The 22591-nt window shown below is 35.5% G+C and overlaps 1 protein-coding gene across 3 annotated transcripts in view; it reads left to right on the top strand.

Annotated features, from left to right (window-relative positions):
- The first annotated feature begins 10912 nt into the window (after window positions 1–10912).
- LOC127971745 (5-hydroxytryptamine receptor 4) overlaps window positions 10913–22591 on the top strand; it is a 104195-nt gene continuing 92516 nt past the window's right edge. For 2 of the 3 annotated variants that reach the window (XM_052574969.1, XM_052574970.1), the window contains exon 1: window positions 10915–11222. In XM_052574969.1, the coding sequence (XP_052430929.1) occupies window positions 11147–11222 (76 nt within the window). In that variant the 5' untranslated portion in view covers window positions 10915–11146. Of the gene's footprint in view, window positions 11223–22591 lie in introns of all 3 variants that reach the window. The other variant, XM_052574971.1, reaches the window with a different exon arrangement.

Raw genomic sequence — 22591 nt, 5'->3', positions numbered from 1 at the left:
TTCATTATGATTGATGTATTGAAACATGAAACTGTTAGAAGACCAAATGAGTTGTGACATGTTTTCCCTCAAATATTATGTTTTGATTTCTAATAAAGCTGTTTTATTTACTTGACACATTTTTTACTGCCAATGTGCACTTGTCCGTTTTAAACATTGCGCTTTAAACATGTTTGTATTTGTTACAGAATGTGTACAAATGCCACACAATTTCACAATTAATTAAAAAGAAATACAAAAGTAAAATTAAATGAAGAATAACATTTTGAAATACAAACATTAAAATTGTGCTTTATTGTTAAACGTTGTTGTTGTTCCAGTAATCTTTAATTTACCATTTTCGAAAAATATTGCTTTTACAGTGAGATTAGAAGAAAAAAATGGACACCTGCCAAATATGGTAAAAAACTGTAAATGGTTTAACATCACATCATATGTAATTTTACTCTAGCTAATGCTAATGGTAAATTGTTTTTGCAAATAGAAACTATGAATTACAAAATAATTTTATGATGGAAAACAGTAAAAAAAATACATTTCCAGAACCTCCTGTTTAAAACAAAGTCTCATTATGTTTTCGTATTATTTTTATTATCAGTAATGTACATTAAAGTGTTTTGTGTTAGATTGATTTAGTTTTCTAGTGTTGTGTGTTACCATGATGATGGTGTTTTACAGTGATTCATCATGTGGCTTGTGTTGTACCACTTTTATTATTGTGGTAGTGGTTAAATTTAAATGTAAATTAAATGTATGCATTTATCAGACGCTTTTATCCAAAGCGACTTACATTGCGTTCAGGCTAACAATTTTCTCCTATCATGGGTTCACCAGGATTTGAACCCTCAACCTTGCGCTTGTTAACACAATACTCTACCACTTGAGCTACAGGAACACTTTTATCAGTACATTTAAAAAATGTATAGTTAATCTAGATTGGTACAGCCACATAATCCCACTGCCTTTTTTCTTTTTTTTTCTAACTATTAATTTATCCAAATATTTCTTCCTTGAAGGAACATTCGTAAGATAATTTTCTGTCCTGAGAGCTGAATTATGATGAGGCTTGCTGTAATTCCCCTGCATAACATGCCAGTATTATCATGTTCTTTCACACAACTATGCACTTCCCTGACTTCATAACTCACTTTCCCACTACTTGTGGAAATACTGTTCACAAATATACTTCAAGCAGTATGATATCTGTCCTATATGGAGGGTGTGAATGAGATGCTGTAATGTCAAATTATGGTAACTTTAAGAGTTCAGGCTTCATGTTAGCTAACAGTTCCACAAACTCATGAGTGTGAGAGTTTGGTTTGGTCCTGACAGGCCTCTGTGGACTGACTCCAGGCTTGTGTCGTGTGAATCTCTTTGTGTGTCTTTTGGCATAACTCTGCACTTGTTATATCAGCACAGTTGTTTGTCCACGCTTGATAAATGACACCCAATTAACTCAGCAGAACAAAACGCATTGTCTGCCGAATAATTTATAGATAAATATTCGTTCAGCTATATTCCCTGTGAAGGTTGTGCATTGTCATGCTGTATGGCTTCTGTGTTGTCCACAAATGTTATCTGTTTTTGGTGGAAGTGAAAAACCAATTTAAAATCAGCTAGCTTTATGAGCATCTGTGCTGACCCTGACCCCAACTCCTCTCACAAAGGACGATGAGAGGCTCGCTCTCAAAGAAAAGTGGACGGCCCGTAGTTTCTTCCAAAGAGAACAAAACACACACATTGAATTGTTCAGTCAACGTAAATTGAATTGGGTGGATTTCGAAGGTGCTTGTTTTCTGACAGTGCTTCTCAAATAGTGGGTCATGGACATTTGGTGAGTTTGTGCATTTATGGCGCTATCATGTTTTTCATCGATTACTTTTGTCTGGAAAACAATTCTGCTGCTGGGTTTGGGTCAGCACCTAATGTCTGCAATATTTAGAAGCTTTTACCCACCGCTGAATAAAAAATAAAAAGATAATTGACACATTTTAACCCACAATTCTGACTTTTTTCTCAGAATTGCAAGATATAAACCTGCAAACCTATAGTTGTAAGAAAATAGTCAGTCTTTTCTTTTTTCCTCAACATTTGACTTTATAACTCTCACCTGCAAGTTTATATCTCGCAGTTATGAAGAAAAATCTGAATTTCAGGAAACAAGACAGATTTATTATTTTCTATTCAGTGGCAGAAACAGGCCTCCGTAGCTATAAAAAGCAAAACTACCATCTATAAAAAGCCTGTAAAAACAGGGTATAATGTTCTGTTGAGATGAAGGATTTTTCCACAGTTGTTTTACTTGTATTTTGCAGAAACATTGCATTGTTTTGTGTTTTAGGGTTCAAGGTGTTCTGACAATAAAAAATATCAGCATCTTTTTCTTACAGTGCAGTTGAGAACCACTGAGGGGGCAAACAAAAGAAAATATACCTGCAGTCTTTGAAAGTGCACGTGGGGTGACTATAATTTCTCGAACAATTATGTAAACTCAGTGTGCAGCTAACAGGCCTCATAAAGAGAAGGTATTTGTACAGAACTTAGTCATTCTTGCACAGTTAGCTCATTGAGTTAATTATCCTCATGCATTGCTGCCCACCAACAGAATGTGCCAGTGAAACGACTGGAAAAGACTGAGCAACTGTATTTCTATAGGCAGAAAGCTTGTACATTGTGTATTAGTTACTTAGAAGTCTGGGGACATGAACGCTTATTCATGTGGGATTGTTATTTCTAATTGAATGCATTGACCAGACTGCTGTAATTGCAAGTAGCATTGCAAGTATGTACCTTTATAAGTATAAAACTGCATTCTGAGTTACGGTTGAACATTGAAATGATGAAATATTTCAGCTTTAATGAAGACAGACTGTGACAGTCTCTATTTGTCACAGACTTCATAATACACAACGCACGAGCTCTGCAGCTGCAGTGAATGAGCAATCAAGGATGTCACTCTCTTCTCATATTAACCGTGCTAGTATTTTTGTCAGTTGTGTTGAATGAATGCGGAATATTATCATTTAACTGAGTACATTTTTTGCCATCCTCCATAATTGACTGGCATCAAGAAGAAATGAGATTGAACTGGCTTCTGTCAGTGATTGATTGACATTGTGAAAATCAGCTTATCAAGAGACAGTGTTACATGGAACGAATAAATAACACCCTAAAGAATATAATACCTCACCAGAGATATCTTTAAATATCTCAGATGGAGAACAAATTTGGGAAAATCTTATATATGAAAAAAACCGTCAGGGTTATTTCACAGGTTACATACTTTCTGCCAACAATTGTATAATATTTATCTCTTAAAATTTGAGGGGGGTCAGAAGAATACTTAGAAAAATAATTTAAAATAGTATAATTTATTCTAAATAGAAAAGTAAGTATATTAAAATAAAATGTTAAAATTTACAACTTTAAACTGTATTACTGTATCAACACCTCTGTTGAACACCTTCTATTTATAACACATTTAAATGCTTTTTAAAAATGTTTTCCTATATACATATATATGTATGTGTGTGTGTGTGTGTGTGTGTGTGTGTGTGTGTGTGTGTGTGTGTGTGTGTGTGTAAATTAATAAATGTGTTGTGTGTGTGTGTGAAAGGTTTGAAAACATTATGATTTTCAAATGTTTTATTGATGTTTCATATGCTCACCAAGTCTGTACATACATGATCAAAAAATACGGTAAAAACTGTAATTTTGTGGAATATTATTACAATTTTAAAAAGCTATTTTCTATTTTCTATTTTTAAATATAATTTATTCCTGCGAAGCAAAGCAGAATTTTTAGCATCATTACTCCAATCTTCAGTGTCACATGAAATCAATGACAGAAATCAATCTGAATACACATTTGCATTGCTGCATCAGCACAATCAATACAATCGGAGTCAACAATGCAATGTATCAATTTTAGTGTGGATTGGATACAAGTCGGCATTTGTATCATGATGCATTATTTCTAACATATTTGCATTGGTTTACAACTATTTATTTATATCCTAATTCTTATAGCTGCTTCATATGTATCTTAACTGTATCGAATCGTTGGCTATGCAGCGAGATGTGTATTGCATTGGTCTCAGTTATAGATGCACATCCCTAATATATGTACAGGTATTTACAGTATATTTTGCACTGTGAGAGTGTTATGTTTTGCAAAAACTGTTTGAATTATATGAAATAAATTACCTTTTGATCCTAAATGCTATATGAAGTGTTTAGAGGAATAACATTTAGCAACACATGATTATAAAGGGATTAAATGTCATGATACAACCCTGATTCCCGGTTTACGAACCTCATCATATAATCTCTCTGTTACTATTGCACTGCAAGAAAGGACACTCAGCCTGTTTCACTTGTGCCCTACATTTGCATAAATCATTTTGCATTTGAAACTTTAATTAGACCTCTACTCTGACCTACCAAGACCATGCATGACAACGGCAAACAGCAAAATAACAACTCATTATACTGGTCTGTCAGACTCCCCACTGTATTTTGAGTGAAGGACAAGTACAGTAATATTAGTTCATCAAAAGCTGTATTTATTTTCCCCCATCTATCTACTAAAAGGTCTACTGGCATCCAGACTTGTATTGGACACACACCGCGTATGCAACAACATCAATTTGGATCAGATGCACACACATACAAAGATGAGTGGGTGGATGCTGAGAAGCTGAGGCCGGTTGTTATATAGAGAAGCAGTGTTGTTGTCATTTGTTTGATGTTGATCAGCTAACTTTAAAAGACCAGAGATCTGGACACAGACACAGCTGTGAACTTCAGGAGTAAAAAAGATGATCAGCAAACATACAGACATCCAGCATCAAAGTCCACCAAAGGATTGTGGATGGTGTTATGAGTTTATTTTTCATGATTTATCCTTTCTAAGACGCACTGTGGGAATTCAGTTCTTGCGTATCATTTACCACTGCAAAATAAACTTAATATCACATTTGCTAATTATTGAGCATGTCCTCATCTAAACTTTCAGAATATGCCAAAATACCCTGATTATATATGATGTAAACTATGAAAGTCATTGAAATATATTTTTGCAATTGCAAATATGTTTAGTTTAACACTTCATATACCAAAATACATCTGCAAATGTGAATACAAATGTAAATTAGGATAGTCTACTAGAGATCAAAACTAGCTTTATAGTGATATAATAATGTTTAATTTATATAATTTATGTAATTATTATAACTTTCATATAGGTAGGCCCTGGAAATGTAATGTTGCAAAAAAAAACTAGGGTGAAGTTTGTGAAAAGGCAAGATGCTCCATAAAAGTGCAATGGCTGCAATGTAGATAAGCTAAAAGCCAGTATCCCATGATGCATTTGTCTGGGTGAGACATTAAATATCATTAAGAAAGAACCACTTGGTCACTTAATAGTCTGGGCAAACACACAAACACATTATCCAGTTTGCTTTCCACTTTGTGCTCGGTGTGCATCATAAGCTAAGAGCTCGTAAAGTACAGCGAGATGGAAAATTTTAGCCATCCAAACAAGTTCAAGCAACTGAGCTTTAAATAATTCTTGTCTGTCCCTAGTGCGAGGAGAACTTAAATCCAGTAATATTGCACAGCATATCTTCTGAATTAGACTTGATTCCTCTGGGAACAGCAAACCCTCATGGTTCAGGAGTAATATTTGCTGCCTTAAGCATTGGCAGAAGCTTTATCTGAAATCCTAGCCAGGATGGGCAGAAGACCCAGAGAAGTGTTTCTCAGCCTCTCTTCCTTTATGCCCCCCGACCTTTCTTTCATTCTCTCTGGGGAGTCACTAACTTCTCTCATCTCAAGCAAATCACATGCCCCTCATTGCGTCCATTAAAGGAATCGTACCGGACCAAACCCGTGCGCTCTGACACCGGCCGCTGCGAGGAAGGGCATGACCGAGCAGCCTGCCATCAATATCGACATCTTTAACTCTGAGTCAATAAAACATGTGGGTCAAGGGCTAAGTTGTGTCTGGAAGCAGCAGAAGATGGAGCGCTTTCTAAAATGTCAGTCATTATTGATTATCCATTAAGAAGGTTGTTTGGAGATTATATTAACTAGATGCTCGCTAAACGACAGGGTTCACTGACCTGAATTACATCTCAAGGAATTACTTAAGGAAAGTAATTGATGAACATGTTATGCTGTTATGCTTTAACACATTGCTACCCTAAGGACCGAAATGTTGAAGGGAAACAGCTCTTTCTCAGAGTTAAATGGATAGTAAAAAAAAAAAAATTAATAAATAAAAACTTTTGTGGGGAAAAGATACTTGAGAAATGTCAGGGTCTTTATCTCTAAACACTGGAAGCCAATTACAAACATTCTTCAAATCATATTGGGTTTCACAGAAGAAAATGATGACAAAATTATAATTATGATATAATTTTGTTTTGAGATTTGATAAAAAATTGCACAGTGTGGAAAGTTAAATATTTAATATTGGCCGATATTGGAAGTCAGTTACCGATATTTGACAAAAATGTGTGCATCCCTACACAAATTGTGTTACTGAAAGCATCTGCATTCACATGCCATTATTGTGCAGAATTTTATTTACTTTGGAAGTTGGATGACGTAGCCGGAGAAAAAAGATAACTTGAGAAATGTCAGGTTTTTTTTCTCTATTCAATGGAAGCCAACAGTCACCAAATTTATTGATTACCAACATTATGTTTCGCAGAAGAAAGAAAGTCATACAGGTTTGGAATGACATAAGGATGAGTAAATGATGACAGAATTATAATTATAATATATTTTCATTTTGACATTTGTGAAAAATTGCTGTTAGCATGCGCAGTTAAATATATAATACTAGCCGATAATATAATAGCCGATAATTAGTCTGTATAACAATATGACTAAAATTTGCACTGATAGTACTTAAGTAGTCACGGATGTGTGCACTACTGAGTTTATTGAGACACAGAAGTGCTAATAATCAATATATTACTTCTGTTGATGTGCTGACCAGCCACTTTAGATTTAAAGTCAGGTTTAAAATAAAAAAATTTTAAGTTCCTACGGAAAACTTATCATTTTCAATATCAGATAAATGGATCACACCATTGTATTGACTTTTCAGACCTTAAACTGGCATCGGTTTAATAGATTAAGAAAATAAAACTTTTATCATATTTGTTCGTGGTATAAAGATAGCTATAAATATATACTTCATGTTGGCACAAACAGGTGCACACACAATCATGAAAGATGTATGACTAACCTTTGAATGTGCTGGCTTTACACATACCTAGAGGGAAGCAGTCGACCTATTTTCCATAATGAAGAGAAATACCAGCATTTTCACATTTCTCTAGTAATGCAAGTGGCATTGTACCAGGATGCTGAACAGAAAAGTGACTGTTTTGAAGAGGAATCTTTTTCAATTTTTCTGCCACTCCGTTGGAAGAGTGGGAGTGAAATTTCACAGGAACAATGAATAGGTGCCTAAGTCATTTGGATCTGCACATGACAGAGCAGAAAGACCTGAATGCAAGATAATTATATACTTTATGCAGGAGGATATGTTACAGGTCTAAGGTGAAGGTTTACAGTACTCATAACATATAGTGAACTGAATGCTACTGTAAGCAGAGCTTGCTCTCTCTTTCAGCACACTAGCCTCTCTGTTTTTGTTGATTTAGTAAAAAGTGCCGTCCAATTTATATATGGCAAGACAGTGTACCGGTTTTGTCTGGCTGATGACTGGACTGGATTGCAATATCGGTTACAAAGAGAGAATGCGAAAAAAAAAATTAGAAGAAAAATGTGTGAGGCTCAGTGCATGGGAAAAAAATATGCTGTCTTAATGAAGTCTTTTCAAAAATATAATTCATTCCTCCAGGAAATAATTTCGGGAGACCTCCGGTTCTCATGACCTCTTGACTCTTTACCACATCAACAAGCTCTTGATGACAAGACTATGAGGGACCTTGTTGGTGCTATGTTATATTTTCATGTAGTTCTACTTTCTGAATTTCTAAGAGTTTTCTTATAAAAAGGTGCCCGTTTCTTGCTTTAAAATATCTTAGATAAATATGAATTCCTGTGCTGGTTCAGTTTAAATTATGCTGGGTAAACACCCACAGTGAAGACAATAGCATATCAGCATTCAAAGCACAATTTATGCTGGTCTTTTCATTAGGGTTGGATTTAAGATTCATTTGATATTACAATTAGATTTCCTCAGCAAGATTTTATAACTTATTTCTGTCAAATAATGTGAGTGTGTAATAAGAGTAGTTGGACCTGGCCTTTCAAGCTTGATATGCCTTATTTAAACCTACAGTATGCATCTTTAAAGCTATATATAGATTAGAGGCGCTGACAGAGGTTGTAAAACATGCAGATTAAAAAGGTTAGATACAGAGGATCAAGGGAGTACAGCAAATCCATGTTTTACTGCAATGATAGTGAATGACATTTCACTTTATTGATGTCTCTGGTTCAAGTTTCTGTTAAGTTGTGTGCTGTTTTCAGTTCCCTTAATACCACTCCTAAGCCAAATGTATAATAAGTGCTTGTTCTGAAAAAGTACATTTTTATACATTTTTATATAGAAAATTTCTATATGGAACCCTTTTTAAGGAGCAGCCCTCTCTCAATTTTAACATCTTTGTATTTCTCCTGATATTACAAAACAACTGTCAATAAGAGTAAAACATTCTTCATTAGAACATTATTCTACAAGAGCAAGACATTTGTATTTAATTCTGTTATCACATTCACAGAACTACATGCAATCAAGTGATCATGGCTCTAAAATGATGGCATCTCAAATATCTGCTCATCACAATGAACATCATACAGTTTGGAACTCAAGTTCAGATAATTTCATCCAAAATCAAAGTACTTCTGAGATTCTGAAGTAAATGCAGAAAATGCAGTGGAAATACTAAACTCAGTTCGCGAGTTCGTAGCGGTTTCGCGAATCATTTGAGTCAGTTGGGGTTCGCGAATCATAGCTGTATATGGATAGGCATTTTTAACTAATTTAGTAGCTAGTTCTATTTACGTTTTCCGCGCGTGTTTAGGTGTGATATATATTTTGTTTTAATGATGTGCCTTTTAACAGTATCATGTATATTCAAAAACTAAACAAATCGTGCCTTAAAAGTGCAAGCATCTAGGCTAATGTAAAGTTACATAATGAACTCTAGTGCGTGTGGAGCGTGTGCATGGGGATCACGAATCAGTTTGGGGATCATGAATCATTTGAATCAGTTCGGGAGTTCGTAGCGGGATCGCGAATCATTTGAGTCAGTTTGGGAGTTCGTAGAGGGTTCGCGGATCATTTGAGTCAGTTTGGGAGTTCGTAGAGGGTTCGCGGATCATTTGAGTCAGTTCGGGAGTTCGGTGCGGGATCGCGAATCATTTGAATCATATCGGGAGATCAAAGCGGGTTCGCGAATCATTTGAGTCAGTTTGGGGATCGCGAATCATTTGAATCATTTCGGGAGTTCGTAGCGGGATCGCGAATCATTTGAGTCAGTTTGGGAGTTCGTAGAGGGTTCGCGGATCATTTGAGTCAGTTCGGGAGTTTAAAGCGGGTTCGCGAATCATTTGAGTCAGTTCGGGAGTTCGGTGCGGGATCGCGAATCATTTGAATCATATCGGGAGATCAAAGCGGGTTCGCGAATCATTTGAGCCAGTTTGGCGATCCCGAATCAGTTGAATCATTTCGGGAGTTCGTAGCGGGTTCGCGAATTATTTGAATCATTTCGGGAGATCAAAGCGGGTTCGCGAATCATTTGAGCCAGTTTGGCGATAGCGAATCAGTTGAATCATTTCGGGAGTTCGTAGCGGGATCGCGAATCATTTGAGTTGAGTCAGTTTGGGAGTTAGGAGCGGGATCGCGAATCATTTGAATCATATCGGGAGAACTTGTATTTTTTGTTTTAATTATGTGCCTTTTAACAGTATCAAGTATATTCAAAAACTAAACAAATCGTGCCTAAAAATTGCAGGCATCTAGGCTAATGTAAAGGTACATGATGAAGTCATACTAGTGCGCCTGGCGCATGTGCATTTTAAGTGCGTTCTTTCACTGCATTATTCAGTGTATTCAAATGCATTTATGAATGCATGTGAATGATCACAAAATTCAAGATATGGGGGTTAGAAAATGTATATATTTATATCATTTTATGTAGTTAATCAATTTCTCACGAAGAGTGCCATTTCAGTTTTTCTCCAAAAATCAGCATGATTAAAATGTGATATTAAGTTACAACAAACAATAATTTAATTACAAATACAAAATGTTGCAGAATAATGTAATATATGAATGAATAATAGCCTAAAGAATTTTTGTTCCAAACGGGTTCTTTCTTGTCATTATAGAACCTTTTTAGCATAAAAGTTTATTTGGAGTTGAGTAAAGAACCGTATGGTTCTATATAGAACCCCAATGAACCCTTTTTTTCTAAGAGTGTATGGAGGTTCATAAATGGGAAAATCTATTTTCCATTTGTTATCTAAATATATTTACTTTAATACTTCTATTTATTGCAGCTTGCTATTTAAATTAGTAGATAAGCAAGCTGTCGTATAGCAGATGTTTTTATCTTTAAAGAATTATGTATTATAGTCGCAGATCCTCTGGAGAAGCTTGAGGTTAGTTTCAAACAAACGTCTAAATGATAATTCATAATTATTTATTTTTTATTGACAAGGCTATATGTATCATATGCATACGGGGTAAAAGTTTGTAATGCACTGTGATTGTTAAAATACTATCCTGATCATGTGTTGTAGGCTATTGGTGCACACACTACACGCTAGTTGTAACGCAAACGCGCGTGCTTCTTGCCTTGCACGACAACGACACCGGACACGCGTTTCTTGAAAAGGGGACACTTTGGAGTTGGAGGTGGAAGTGGTGTGAAAGAGGAGGGACCTGAGACTTCAGTTTGCGTTTCACTGTGCGAACTGAAGGGCGCTCACGCTCGGCTCTCCTGGACTGACCGCTGAGCCACGGAACTAGTTTGCGCTGACATCGCCTTCACACGTTAAACTCCCGCAACTGTGCCCACCGCCGACAGCGGACGTTCGGTAAACCCTGTGAAGCCTAGAAGTTGTCCGTTTCTTCCTAAAGCGCCACTCTTCCATGCGAGGATGTGAATTTCCACGGGAGGATCCAGAGTCGTGCCATGGTGTTGACCCGCGCGCTCCTCACAGACATGGTGAGTGATTCATTCATCTTTAACGCGCTTTATAATTTCCCCAAAATGCTGAAAACTATTAATGCATCTGTGAGCTTTCTGTGCTAGAGATGAATACACCGAAATGTTTGAACTGCTATGAATCACACAGTGCTCAAAAGCGAGAAGTGTCCTTATATGGGAGTTAAATATTAAATTATGCGCTTATTTATGCATTATGAAAAAAAAGGATTGGGTGTATAATAAATATGCATAATAAGTGTCAAGGAATCATACCACGCTAGGAAACGTTACTTTCTTAAATTTGACAGTTTCGGTACTTATGATATGAAGAAGCATCCGAACTACTTTATTAATATTCTAAAAAGAAACAACTGTCACAGTTATTAATCAACACACACACACAATACGCATATTTATGTTCATTTTTAACCAGAAATCGTTTTTCAGCAAGTGTCTTGGAAATAACACGGTCTTTGTTAGTGCTTTCCAGATCATTAATTATTCATTAATGCAAATGTCATGTAACACACATAGCTTCATATTTGGCATAACGTTATGTGTTCTACATTGACTGACAGAGTGGACGTGTGTACCTTGCCCAAGTGTGATTCTCAAGTGCATAGAATGTGGATTAATTACAGCTTCCATTAAATATTGATTCTTTATGATATTTAAACATTAAGAGTCTGTAATGATACATCAGGCACTTGAACAGAGTCTCATAGTGTCATTCTGTTATTATTGTTTTTAGTTGAGGTTGCATAGCAATATCGGTTTTATTTTTTTCAAACATGTCTTAATTTTCACTTCTCTGTTCAGCATTTTAATGTGGATTTAGTGGCTTGCAATCAACATTTAAATAATCAGCTGTGCTGACTGGATGCTGACTGGGTTCGGTAAATTTAATGGCAAGGTAATTTCATGATTGTCACATTTGGAAAACGCTCTTTCACCATCACTAGGCGGTAATCCTTCTCCATGATCTGTAATTATGAAGTTCTCCAGTGACGCAGAAAGAGAGAGAAGAAAGTAGTGAACACTTTAGAGTTTTTCCTCTTGTGTTTTTGATAAAGGAATGATTGTAAACCTCACAGAGTGGTGGTACTGTAGAAGGGTTCGAGTCCTTCTGAATGAACTCTAATCTGTTATGAATTGAACTTAACAACCTGTAGAATAATCAGCTCTGTAAATAAGGTAATTTCTGTCAGATGTTCCAATCAATGAGATGACTATCAGGTGCAAGTTTCAGTGCCGTTCCCTATAAAACAAACACAGACTTTGGCTGTTGCTACCTGAGAATATGCTCCAAACTACTTGTTTACAAAGTCGGTCATGCCATGATTAAATGAGACTTCCAGAAAAACGATTTGTCGATATTAATAAGACTCGGATGACTTACAAGTCCATTCTTAAGAATAAAGACTCTGACCTCCATAAACTCATGGTCATCCAGATAGCATTCAAATGAGGAAATCCAACAGCATTGTTTCACTTCCTATTAGTGTTCAGCAAACATGCAATACTAAATGCACAGGGCTTCAGGAGCTCTCAAAGAACTGAGGGTTTCTTAGAAGTTGTTTGCTATTTTATTTATTTATTTTGAATTTTTTGTCTTATTTCTTGCAATTGCTAAGTATGAAAGTAAAAAAGGTAGCTGCGACTTTTTATCTTTTTTCTCGCTATTAATAATAATAATATATTTATTAATTCTGAGTTATAAAATTGCTGTTGCATGTTATGATGTCAGAATTACAAGATATAAACTTTGATATTTGGAAAAGAAAATGTAAACTCGCAATTATCTTCCATTCAGTGGTGGAAATGGGCTTTCATAGATAAGCAGTCCTGAAATGCATAACGATTGAAAAAATAATTGCACTTTTGATGCAGTTGGTCAAATGGATTTGCAAAAAAGTCTGAAATTGTTTGTGATTTATTTTCAGTCATTTGGACAGTTGACTCATTTGTACACGGTATTTCATACGACTTAAAACAAAAAGAGCATGGATGAAGTGGATGGTTTCCCTACAGTCCAACAGGAAACAAAACTTGCAAATGTCGCGTTTGTCAATGACGAAGCAGCACTTTTTATTGCATCTCCGTGCTGCAGGTAAAAAAAAGATTAGCCTATTAAAAAAAGCATCAATAATGTGAACAGCACCTGGAAGGATACAAGCAGCTTGTCTGTGTCATATGTTCAGTTAAAACTCTCATTTTATGTTCAGTTATCATCTTGTGGGATGCTGCGGGTAGTGTGTCGTCTGTGCTGATATTCAGACCGTTAGCACTAGCAGTGGGAGGAGTTCATCACTTATCCAGAGAGCTCATAGGTTAATTCGCTTTCATGCAATAGTGAGTGCAGCAGTCAATATTGGCGTCCAAAGCATGGAATGGATGTGTTTTGATAGATGGCTTAGAAGGGGGCTCTGGCCAGAAGATCGATACGCTCTTTTTAGCCCGAAGTAGAGCATTAAAACAAAGGTGAAGCTCAGCTTATGTGAACATGGCTCGCTTTACATTTCCCAAAGCTTCCGAATCAATTTTCTCTTTTGTTTGATCTCTTTCTGGGAACAAGGTGTAAATCCATTAAAAAAGTTGTCTATTTTTAATGGGAGCCATGTTAAACATTTTTTTTTTTGCTTTATTTAATTGGATAGTTCACCCAAAAAATGTTTTGTCCCCTGCTGATCACAAAAGAAGATATTTTTTGATAAAATATAATGAAAGTCAATGGCTACCATGCATCAAAATATCTTCTTTTGCGTTCATCGAGAGAGAAAATTATACAGGTTTGGAGTAAATGATCTCATCTTTTAGGGAAACCACCTCTTTAACCCATAAAAAATAGTTTTGTTGTTGGTATAAATTAATATATTTCTGTTGACTTTTATTTGAGTAAAACTTATAATTATTAATAATAATATTTTTTTTTTCAGAATTTAGATAGAAATAAAATGATGTATTACTTTATTACTAATTATTCCAATTTATAATTTTTTAATTATTAAATTAGAGTAATAATTGATGTTTATGTTACAATAAATCATGCAAGGTCTTGGACTTCTCAGTGCTTTTATTAGGACACCCAGAAAAACAGTAAAATAATGTTTTAAAATGTAGTAATAAATTTAGCAGCCTATTGTTCTTGATTTCACAGAAAAAATCATAAAAATTAAGTTTCTAATAACAGCATTACATGTATGTGTCATTTCATGGTGCAAAATTATGAGGAAACGAAAAATTATTACTAGTTTGTTCTATTTACATCTTTCACTTTTAAAATACATATATTCAAACATGTAAATGTTCATGTAATGTTGATTTTCCTTCAGCTTAACAGCCTGTTTGTCCTTTGGGTTATCGGTGTTCCTGAACAAGAATTCCTATTACAGTTTCACATTCACTTACAGTAGTGCAGCTTTGAGAAAATCCATGGGCTCTGGCACCTAGTGTGAGATCTCAGAGGACTGATGGCCACAGTATTAGAGAGGGATGAACCCACAGAAACACCTTGAGTTCTCTTCATTAGCCTTATGATGTCCAGCAGCATTACAGTGCATATTAGAGAAGATCACAGCAGACCCTCTCCAGCAGCGCCGGAGCCACAAAAGCACCGTTATTAGGAGGGGGTCTAAAAGGATCTAGTTAGTTATTTCTGAGAAAGTACATTTTTACAGTGGCTCAGAGACATCAGCACTGGAGTAGTACGAACGAAGCAGAGTTGTTTTATGGACACAATTATGCCACTGCTTTAACAATTTCAAATAGTTCTTGTTCTGCGTGTAGTTAGTCGTCATATGTTTTGGATTTTGGCTCAAAAACATCCACTTAGATCCCTCTGTGAACTGAAACGACGGGACATATTTTGTAGCATCTGGGCCATTTTCCAAGATAAAGCCTTGAGTTTGTTTTGTACATGTGCTTAATGGAAATCAATAGTAAGAGAGATGCAAAACTAGACAATTAAGTATTTGACATTGATTTCCAGTGAGCATAGTAGTTCAGGAAGGGTTTGTTTGTAAAACACTCTAGGAGTTGCAAAATGATTTTTAAACTGTTTATCAAAAAATAAGTTTTAAGTAAAGTCTCACTCGATCCGTGCTTGCTGTTCTGCCTTGCACCAACACTACTTAGGAGACTTGGAAAAACACAAGCTTGCTGCTGTCAGCTCTCGCCTGCCGGTGGACAGAAAACAAACCCAGGAACGAAGCACTTACCCTTCCGCATGCTCTCCTGGCTTGCGTAAATGTGGCCGACCCTGACGCTGATTTATCTCTGTCAGTCGTCTCTGGACTCAGCTGAAGAAATCTACAGTTTATAAGTGTGTTCAGGAATGTTAAAACGTTCCGTATGCTTTAGATCTTAACCAATGCAAATGTAAATCTTATTTTAATTTGCATGGTTAGGCGACAGAAATATGCGAGATGACTTATGGGGGCAGCAGTCAATAAGTGTTTGACATGAGTGGGGTATTGACATAGTACGGATAATATTTGTTCTGCACAATACCAGTAGGACTTAATAATTACACTTTTTGTTTTTATTGCAAGTACTTTTACTGTGGCCAGGGCTCCATAAAGCTGATTTCTCTTGCCATTTGTGCGCTACATAATCGATTGCTCTTTCTTGAAGGTGACCTCTTCTTGAAGGTGATTTATTTTTCTTGCATTGTGCATCTGCATTTTAATTAATGCAGAGCAATGCGCCGAAATGATCTCAACTGATTCCAAGAAAAGTCATTATTTCAGGGTGATATGTAAATCCATGCCACGGGCTGTTGTAGTTAGAGTAATCCAACTGCTTGTACCTGATCCCTGTGTGTTGTTTTACAGTGCCGTGCAGTTCTGTTGCACATCGCTTTGCGTCTGCATCCACTCTTGGATCAGATGAAGCAGCCTGGCTTTAACCCTAACAAAAACAGTGCTTCACAATCCATCCAAGTCCTCTTGCCGTGTCTGCTCTTCACACGAGTTTGCACAGAGTCTGAATTCCAGGTCTGCAGCAATCCAAAAGCTCCACATCTGACACTTAGACTAGGAGTGCATGAAACCCAGACAGCAAACTGTGAAGTATTTACCTCTGAAGAAAGGCAAGAGAAAAATCATCGTAGTTTACCCTGGCAGAAGTGCGCCAGCTTTATAACCCCTATAAGAGATGCCACCACGTCCTCCGCACCCGCTGACTCCAGAAAATAAACACTTAGAGCTACAGCCCACTTTACGACGTGAAAATGGATTCCCCTGAGCTGTTTCCCCCCTCTGGGCTTCTCCATTAAATCCATTTGGATGTGCAGCACAAATAGGGTTTGCAGACTGGCCTATTTTGTAAGGCTTTTCGCTTTGTGCAAATTCTTTTAAACAACCCTGATTTAATGAATGGATCCTACTGAAATGTTTAATGTGAGGATGATTTGTTTTACAATGAAGATGGAATAAAATACTCAAAGTGGCCCAAAGGATGCTTTTGCTTTTCCACACATCCCTACTAAATCATTGAGATTCTTAAAAATATATTGAAATCTTTCTCTATAAATTTCAAATTTCAAAGCATTACTATATGGAAGGCTATTTTGACCACAGAATAAAAAATCAAGAGAGAAAAAGGCAGAATTGCAAGATATGTGCTCTCGCAGAATCTCAGGTTTTTTTTTCTTAGAATTCCGAGTTTGTTTGCTTCCATCACAGAATAAAAAACAAATAAAAACATAAAAAAAGTAATTGCCACTTTTTGTCTCTGAATTCTGACTTTTATCTTAGAATTTAGAGTTAATGTATCACAGTTCTATTTAAGAATTGTGCGATAAAAAGGAAACTGGTTTCCATATGTTCCAGTACAGTACAGTTTTGTACATTACTTTGCATCTTCTTGGATTATATTTATGCTATTATATATATACTGCATCATTTCACTTTATGCTTTTTAGATTTGATCCAATTTAAATAGAAAAAAATAATGCATAGAAATTATTTTGGGGTTTCCTTTTGGTTAGTCTAGAGGAAAGGTAACAAAAGAGTTTTCTGTGATTTGTAACATTTCTGTTCTAACACGTTTAAATACTAAAGTATTAAAATAGATCTGCAGTGCTTCTTTAATTGCTGTACCCTTCTTCATTGAGAAGAAACATGTATAACTAAGACTATGATTATGACTGCCACAATAATGACTTAGCTACATCAGTACCAACTGTTTCTGAACAAAACAAAGAAGAAAAGAATCATCTGCACTGATAACTCTTTCCTGCTTACATTCATGCATTTTGTCAAACAGATCCTCATGTTCAGCCACTTAGCACATTTACGTAAGTAAAGGGCCACAACACAATCACTGATTGCTGCGAGGAATCATTTCCAGAATGTACTTTTAAAGATACCAATTCTCAGTCAAAAAGTCTTCAGGTTTGCAGGTAGACTCGAGCAGACAATAGAGCGCCTACAGTATCGCCCACTTTTCCAGCTCTCTTTGTTCTGGAAGTATTTTTCTCATTCATTTTCTCCATTTCAGTAAGTTCTTCAGTAAAGCGTTACAAGCCATGAACCAAACCAACCAGCTCTGAGATGAATCACAACATATCTAACTTTGTTTTGAAGAAAGTCGTGAAAAGAAGTCAGGAGAACGACGTCATCTGCAGTGCATCATGGTAACAGCGAGTTCTTTGGTCACGCTCAGTTGAGGATTATGGGTTTAGAAGCATATATATATATATCCATGTAGCCTCTGAGCTCCACTACACAAGCTAAATATCTGCAGTAAAGCTACCGAGTAAAATTTCAGCAGGATTGATTTTCAAATATATCCCAGAATATCACTCTGGTTTCAGTCTGCTGTTTCAGTGCATGCAGGTTAGCTAGAGCAATATCTGTCCTGGCGTCAGTGGTTCTTCTCGTTCACTGATGTATGAAACTGGCAGGAGCTCACCTTCAATGCCTGCAAATTGAGATCTCAGCTCAGTAGATAGGAGAGCTGAGGAACATGGTTGCTATTTTTAAACCCTCCATGGATTGAAATGATAAGACAGAAAATTACAAAAGTCATTCACAATAATTGCAGTTATTGGTGAAGAAGAATAAAGGATTGCTTAAACTTTTTATAGGGACACATAAATAGTCATTTCTCAAATCTGTGCTAATTTGTAGGATCGGTGTGAAAAAAGACAAGCCTAATTTGGCTAATTTTGCAAATTGTCCTGTGTTAGGCAGGACATGGCTTTGTGTCTTTTTCATCTGTGGGCACTTGTGTCTCATTGAATTTTTACTAAAACAGATATTAATTTTTTAGCTTATCCCCTTTAAATATGTATTTAAATAAAAAGTTATAGTGAAATATTTTTTATTTTTTAAGATTTCATATGAACATATCTGTTTTTATTCAAATTACAACTGATCATCTGATCCACAAACTACAATTTTGCTTCAGAAATTGTGATTTTAGGAATTGGTGAAGACAAATGTAATTGTTTGTGTGTTCTTCCCAATCAAGCTGTAATGCTACCTGTGAATTTTATCTCAGCAATAAATTTTTTACAATTTTCAGCACGTTTCGCCTAATTTCACCATCTCCACCACATGTAAAGATGCAGAATGTAATATTGACATCTACTATCTAGAGGTTGAAATAGGTTCTGCAGTCCAAATTAAAAATATTAAAGAGCGCTGTTTCTCCCACTCCTTCTCCTCAGACTCGATGTTCACATGGGTTGCCAGGTTGATGATGAGCCTTAATCTGTAAATTGATGAGTTGATTTATCAAGGTTTTAATATTCTTCTGGTCACACAGCTTTTTAGATGGATGCCGGGGCCTTTTTGGTCGGGTATAATCTGAAATCACTCACTCATTTGACTTTCATGGCTTTAGTATGCTGTATTTTCCAACAACTGGCAACCCAGGGTGTTGAAATACTATTGGTTAAAGTAGTAGTGGGCGGAATCACACAGGACAAAACAAAAACAGACATTCTGACATGGAACACACATTTCAAAGTAGAATAACTATGCTCTGCAAACATATTTAGATATTTTTGTGATTTAGTAGTAAAGACATTCCATACAGCACATTTCAACCTAACCACATATCCATACCGACAGTTTTCCATTTCCTGGCCCATTTTTGGTTGTAAAAAGTTGCCAACCCTAGACAGAGCTTTGTGTGCAAATGATGACTGCAAACATTCTGAAATTAATTTCAACAAATTCAATAAATTACATTACTTCAATCTTGGTTTCACACTTTACTGCAAATAATAAGTGGATCAAATAACAGATGAGCTCCCTCATGAACAGTCTCGGTTGATTAACAGAATAGTAAAATGAGTGTGTTCTCAGAGGAAATTTGTTGACTACATAAATTCATTCTCATACTTTGCAAGGTTATAATCTGGCCAGAGGACATTGAGAGCGCATTACTTTTTTGATACACCTTATTCATTTTATCCATTTAGGATGCAAGACAATCAGCATGCTCATTTCAAATCAGCATTTTATTTTCTCTGCCTGCCCGAGGCAGTAATTGCGGCATTGGAACAATCCCATTTGTCTGTGCTTATAATTTTATTTTATTATTAAGGCTTTTACTTTTGGATCTGTTTGAGGAATATAATCTGTGAAAGCATTTACTTCAGTTCAGCGTATATGTAAGTGGGTGCAGATCAAAATAAACAGCTTTGAGCCTTGAGTTCATGCACAAGAAAGTGAATTTATCACAGCAAGGACTCCCTTGTGTTGACCAGATGAACCATAAAACGACTGCAAGATGCAAAGTAACGTGTTTCTATGCAACGTGCCTTTCACTGGGCTTTTGAGGACAGTATGACAGTCCATCTTGAGTTAAAACCCACTGAGAAGACATGCTTGACTGACCGCTCTGATGAATAATTCGTCACCTAGAGTCTCACGTGGAGTTTTCTTTGCTCTGGATCTTGTCATGTTCATACAGTTCAGAGTCCCTGCAGTCAGTGGCTGTTTCAGAGCTCATTCAGCTTCCAGCTAAACAGCATAACATTCTATTTATCCTCCAAAAATTCTGTTTCAGACTTGGTCAGTGACGGAAGCGGCTGAGCTATGATGCCCAAAAAATTATGTCTACTTAGGTAGCCCACTAGGCTTGAATAGGGTACTTTAAAATTAATAATTTTTCCATAATATATATATATATATATATTTTTTTGTCAAATAATGTTTTTTCCATTTACATTTTTCTAGACTCGTAGTATTAAAAAAAAACATGCCTAATACATTAAAATCATTAAATGTGTATATATATATATATATATATATTAGCAACAACATATTAAAGGTTAAACAAAACTATTTAGGGTCCTATAAAACTAATTAGATTATTTTTTAGTTTTTCTGGATTTTAATTACATTTTCATAATCAGTTGAATAAAGTGAATCAAGTCTAATTAACTGAAATTGAATCTGAAAAACAATATATAATAATTTTTATAATAATAGGGCCCTCTGAAATGTTTTTTTTTATTATTATTTTTTTTTTTATTGATCAGAATTTATAATTCAAAACAAATTTATTATAGAAATGGAGGTCAAATGAAGGCAAAAAAACTAAATATAGATATTTTTTTAATAAGTACATCTTTTAAAATGGAAACAAATGATAATCTTTTGCAGACAAAGTTTTGCACAACAAAACTTTACAGGTTTACAGTTAAAATTAAAATGGTAAAACTGATTATTTCTTAAAAACAGAGTTTTAATAATAATAATTATTATTATTTTGAGAAGTACATACTACTGTACAATAGCAATGTATTTCTGTTAAAATGTTACATTTATTTTGACAGGTTTCTGTGAGCAGTATTTAAAATGACGATATTTATTCTCAAATTAAATGATGAAATACCAATGAAGTGACTCAGATCAGCTCTAGATATGAAGTTTATGGACTGTCTTAATACAGTATATGGTGAGACGGCACATGCTGAAAACATCACAAGTGTCACACATGACTGAGTGTGTGAAGAAGACAAAACTGCGGCATTCATTCACACAGACACACAATATGCAGACTTCATATTTCAGTAGCGTTTGTGTTGTTGTATTATTCCACAGATACTAATCCGAAATCACAATTAGATTCAATGCACAGTCCTAAATTTGATTTATTCATCCAAAATTTGCCAAATTCTGTGCTAATTTACATTATAAACTACAATGAATTATACTTTTATGACCGGATTCTACGATTGCGCCCTGCTTGCTTCGAAAGTGCTGTCAGAACAATTCAATGATATCTTTAATGCCCTCGAATGTCTCTAGGTAGCTAGTGTTTTGAAACACAGACAGAGGTTGTGTTTCTGATAATCTCGTGGCCTACACTAGAGTGTGTGGAAACGCTACACTATATGGGAGTCCTTGGACTCTGCTCTCATCCTCTGACACATCAAGGAACCCGGACGGCTGGTAATTGGTCATAAAATACCAGGGGGTGTTAAGATTGTAAAACCATGACATCCGCTATTGAATTAGAGACAGTGACGATATAGTTCTTAGAGAAATGACTTGATTTTGGTGCAAGGCAGGGCTATTTACAAGCCTTTCTAAAAAAGAAGCAGGATCTGTGAAATCACTCGAGTGTTACTGGCTAATTTAATTTTGAAAGTCTTATAAAAATCTTTTAAGGCAGAGATGCGTGCCCTATCTGGACATTACTTTGAAGATAAATTAAAGTTGTATTTAATCTCAGACTGGAAAACCTAGCTGTGCTACTGTTTGCTCTTGACAGTTCATTTTTATATCTAATATATAGTTGGCAAGTAGCACTGCACTGTATTTATTTCCCATAAACATAATGTCCTTGTTTTAGCATATGCTGTCAGAGGATGTTTCAAATCTTTTATTCTATTTATAATCAATCTTATTCTATTGGATTATCATAATCTATTGTCATATATTAATGCTTAATATTTCAAAGTTGTGTTTAAACTTAAAAAAAAAGCTTTTTTATTTCCCATCAACTTGAATGGCTCTCAGTTACTTACATCTTTGACCCAGAAATGTAGAGGATTTAACACACTTGCAGTTATTTACATACATTTCTAAAATCCAATTCATCTAGGTCAGATTTTCTGGGGATGAGTCATCTACTTCCAGTCATAGCTAATGGAAGTCCTCACAGAATATTTATTGCGCTTTTATGTATAATCATATACAATGTAAGGGATAATGTACATCCAGATGGTTTTTATCGCACGAATAATAGCTTTTCACTGCATAAACAAAAAAAGAGGACAGCGTTTTAAAGAAAGCATTTAAAAATGTACCTCTTTATCTTACATACATTACAGTGTAAAAAACAATTTCTAGCACCAAGACAGACAGTGAATTTGACATTTTACTGAAGCACAAGATGATGGCAATGTTTGGATGAAACAA

Source organism: Carassius gibelio, chromosome B14 (assembly GCF_023724105.1).
Source record: "Carassius gibelio isolate Cgi1373 ecotype wild population from Czech Republic chromosome B14, carGib1.2-hapl.c, whole genome shotgun sequence".
Classification (NCBI taxonomy): domain Eukaryota; kingdom Metazoa; phylum Chordata; class Actinopteri; order Cypriniformes; family Cyprinidae; genus Carassius; species Carassius gibelio.
The sequence above is the reverse complement of the archived record's forward strand: the minus strand, read 5'-3'. Positions and strand labels throughout refer to the sequence as shown.